At 44.1% G+C, this 3,524-nt stretch overlaps 1 protein-coding gene across 1 annotated transcript; it reads left to right on the top strand.

Annotated features, from left to right (window-relative positions):
- The first annotated feature begins 352 nt into the window (after window positions 1–352).
- LOC126656814 (protein MAIN-LIKE 2-like) lies at window positions 353–2,600 on the top strand. The gene is made up of 4 exons (XM_050351435.2): window positions 353–482; window positions 1,057–1,342; window positions 1,429–1,842; window positions 2,101–2,600. Exons 1-4 carry the CDS (start codon window positions 444–446, stop codon window positions 2,598–2,600), a joined length of 1,239 nt encoding a protein of 412 aa, XP_050207392.1. The 5' UTR covers window positions 353–443.
- Window positions 2,601–3,524: the final 924 nt, after the last annotated feature.

Raw genomic sequence — 3,524 nt, 5'->3', positions numbered from 1 at the left:
AAAATTAAAAGAATTTAACGGCATAAACACTCGTCTTAATAAAAGGACAGCTGATTGATTGAAGTGAAAGTTGGGGGATTTAATAAGGAGATATTTTAGTTTGAGGACCTGAAATGTAAAAACCTCAAAGGGCAGGACCCGGCAATAAATTATGTCAAAATAAAAAGAGGAATGTGAACGACATTATCCATAATGTAATGTGGCATCAGATAACAGGTCAAAATGTCAGGATTAGCATTTGGGACAGGAATGTATGTATGTTTCAGTACCTTTTATTAATAATAAATAATCTGGATTGCTATTCGCCGCCCCCTTTTGCTTACCACCGCACAGGCGAAGGACAATTTTACCCTTTTCACATTTTCAATAGATAACCAATTCATAAAAAAAAAACTAAATCCTCTCAACTCATTCAACTTTTCACAAATTCATATTTTACGAAAATGTCGGATTTGGAACGAGATAGAAATCGACAACCTCCGGTAAGTATTTTTTTTTATTAATTTCGGTTTTTTTTTTAAAAAAACAATTTAAAAAATAGAAAACGGGATTTCACGTCCCCTCCGGAGGAGGGGACGCCGGAAACCGGCGTCCCCTCTTCCGGAGGGGACGTGAAATCCCACGTTCCCTCCGGAAGAGGGAACGTGGATTTCCCACGTTCCCTCTTCCGGAGGGAACGTGCGGCGTCCCCTCCGGAAGGGGGGACGCCGGAAACGGCGTCCCCCCTTCCGGAGGGGACAGGGGACGCTGGCGTCCCCTCCGGAAGGGAGGACGCCGTTTTCGGCGTCCCCCCTTCCGGAGGGGACGAACGGCGTCCCCTCCGGAAGAGGGGACGCCGGAAACGGCGTCCCCCCTTCCGGAGGAGACGTGGGCGTCCGGCGTCCCCTCTTCCGGAGGGGACGCCGGACGCCCGTTCCGTAATTTAATATAATTTATTTTTTTTAAAAAAAAAAATAAATTTAAAATAAATAATTATTTGAAATAAATTAAATAATTTTACAAATTTATTTAATTTAATATATATTATTTCTATAATTTAAATTATTATAATTGCAGGGCAGAAAGCGTATGGGGAAGACGTTTTTGGCCCCAGAATTAGGGGGATCGGGAGCCCGTCACGTTACGACGCGTAAAGTTTCTGCCTCGGCTCGACGGAAGAAACAAGCGCATACTTCTCCCGATGAGGTCCGCATTTCTGTTGAGGATCTTAGAGAGTCTGATGATTTTGTGAGCTCAGAGGACGAGCCAGAGGACGAGCCAGAGGACGAGCCAAGTGAAAAAATTTACATTTCTAAACGGAAAAAGGGTGCAGGTGGTCGGTTCGTTGGCGACTCGTCATCAGGTAAATATAATTAAATGATTATAATTAATTTAATAATATTGTTAAAAAATTAAATGTAATTTAATTATGTTTACTGTTACTTTCAGGGTCGAACAGACGACCTGAAGAGGTTGACGTGTGGACCGTTACTGGTCCAGTACCTGGTGGACCCGAGGATGACACTGTTATTCCTAGTTTTCTCGGGCATGTCGCTTCTCGGCTATGGGATGGGGCGGACAGAGGCGTGCTGAAGTGTCAGACTAGACATGGAGCTCTGAAGAAGCTGAGACAGTGGTATGAGACGGCCTCAGAGGAGGTTAAGGTGCTGATAGACGGGACTGAGATATCACATCTCCCGTTTATCATGTTTGATCATCTGGATATCCCGCTCCTTTCTGCATTTGTGGAGCGATGGCAGCCAGATACAAACTCTTTTCACATGCCATTCGGGGAGATGACCATCACATTACATGACGTGTGGCATATTCTTCGGATTCCAGTTGCTGGGGCTATGGTTTCAGGTGCGATATTCTGTTATATTTTTTACATTTAATGTTATTTAGAATAAGTTAATTGTTTTAGGTTATTTAATAAAATATTTAGACAAATTAGTTGTTTAATGTGGATTGTGTTTTGGTTTGCCAATTGTAATTTCTTTGCAGGACTTCCCTGAAAAATGGGTGATGCTCATTTTTAGGGGAAGTGCTGCCCAATTTTTTCTAGAAATTTACTGTACCTATTGCGTGATATTAATTTAAATTGCGAAATTATGTTTTCAGGTCAGCCGAACAAGGCTCAGCTGATGGCTTACTGCGTACAGATTTTAGGTATTTCACCAGAGGATCTTGTGAGTAAGACGAGCAAGCATTTTGCCCAGGGAGGTGTGCTGATTGAGTCGATCATCAGCTTATGTAGGCGTGACCGTACTGCAGAGGTGGAGGCAATAGCCTGGATCTGGTTGACGTTAGGTTGCACTCTATTCACTGACAAGAGTGGCCATCGGATTAGACCTGCAACCATATGGGAGGTGCGGGAAGGAGTCACAGATACGAGTACAGTTTCCTGGGGATCAGCTACACTAGCTTATCTCTATCGGCAGCTTGGAATCTCATCGAGAGGAGACTGCTCCGGTTTGACTGGCTGTCTGACACTGCTGCAGACATGGATTTATGAGTACTTTCCATGCTTCCGGCCCCAGCGAGAGCGGTTGTTGATCGAGTCTCATCTTCCTCGAGCTTCTAGCTGGAGTGCTATTGCGTCTGATTGCTCAGCCACCTGACGGTATCCTTCAGGATACACAGCTAGAGCATGGTTGTGTGTACTCGAAATACCAGGATCTGTAAGTATAAACCATGCAGTCTTTCCTAATTTGACAATAATTTTAAATTTGCACTTACACGCTTTTGTCTTCGTATTTTTCCGTACGAAGGAATCAGAATCTGTGAATGAACCTCTGTAACGCTCACCCCGAGCACATCGTAGAAGCTTCTTTTTCCCCTCGTTCTTATGTGACGAAATGACTAATTCAAATCCAATCTTTATAGCAGTACTCTTAGCCCAAGTAATTGCTTCAACATCACTATCAAACCCATGATCTAGCTTAAACCAATCGCTGTAATCAATTCCATCACCGCCATAATCTTCTAAATCAACCTGCAAAACATAAATACTTACGTTTGACAAATCGAAATAATATGTAATAAAAAGTCGTAATAATATGGAATAAAAAATTACTGTAATTATTAAAAGTTAATTTCAACGTTTTTTTAGCATTAATTAATTTCCGGCCGCGACGTTTCGGTCGCGGCCGGAAAAGGGGACGCCGGCGTCCTCTCCAGAGGAGAGGACGCCGGCGTTGGGCGTCCCCTCTAGAGGAGGGGACGCCCAGCTCCACGTCCCCTCTAGAAGAGGGGACGTAGAGTTGGGCGTCCCCTCCTCTAGAGGGGACGCCAAACGCCGGCGTCCCCTCTTCTAGAGAGGACGCGAGCGTCCTCTCTAGAAGAGGGACGCCCAAAATTGGCGTCCCCTCTAGAGGAGAGGACGTGGAATTTCACGTCCTCTCCTCTGGAGGGAACGTGAAATCCAATCGTCCCCTCCTCTGGAGGGAACGTGAAATCCAATCGTCCCCCTTGAAAAAATTTAAAAAAATATTTAAAAAATTTAATTATTACCCCAGAAAAGCCGGAAAAACTTGTTTCCGAAT

Source organism: Mercurialis annua, linkage group LG7 (assembly GCF_937616625.2).
Source record: "Mercurialis annua linkage group LG7, ddMerAnnu1.2, whole genome shotgun sequence".
NCBI classification, from domain to species: domain Eukaryota; kingdom Viridiplantae; phylum Streptophyta; class Magnoliopsida; order Malpighiales; family Euphorbiaceae; genus Mercurialis; species Mercurialis annua.
This window is presented reverse-complemented; position numbering and strand designations above follow the sequence as displayed.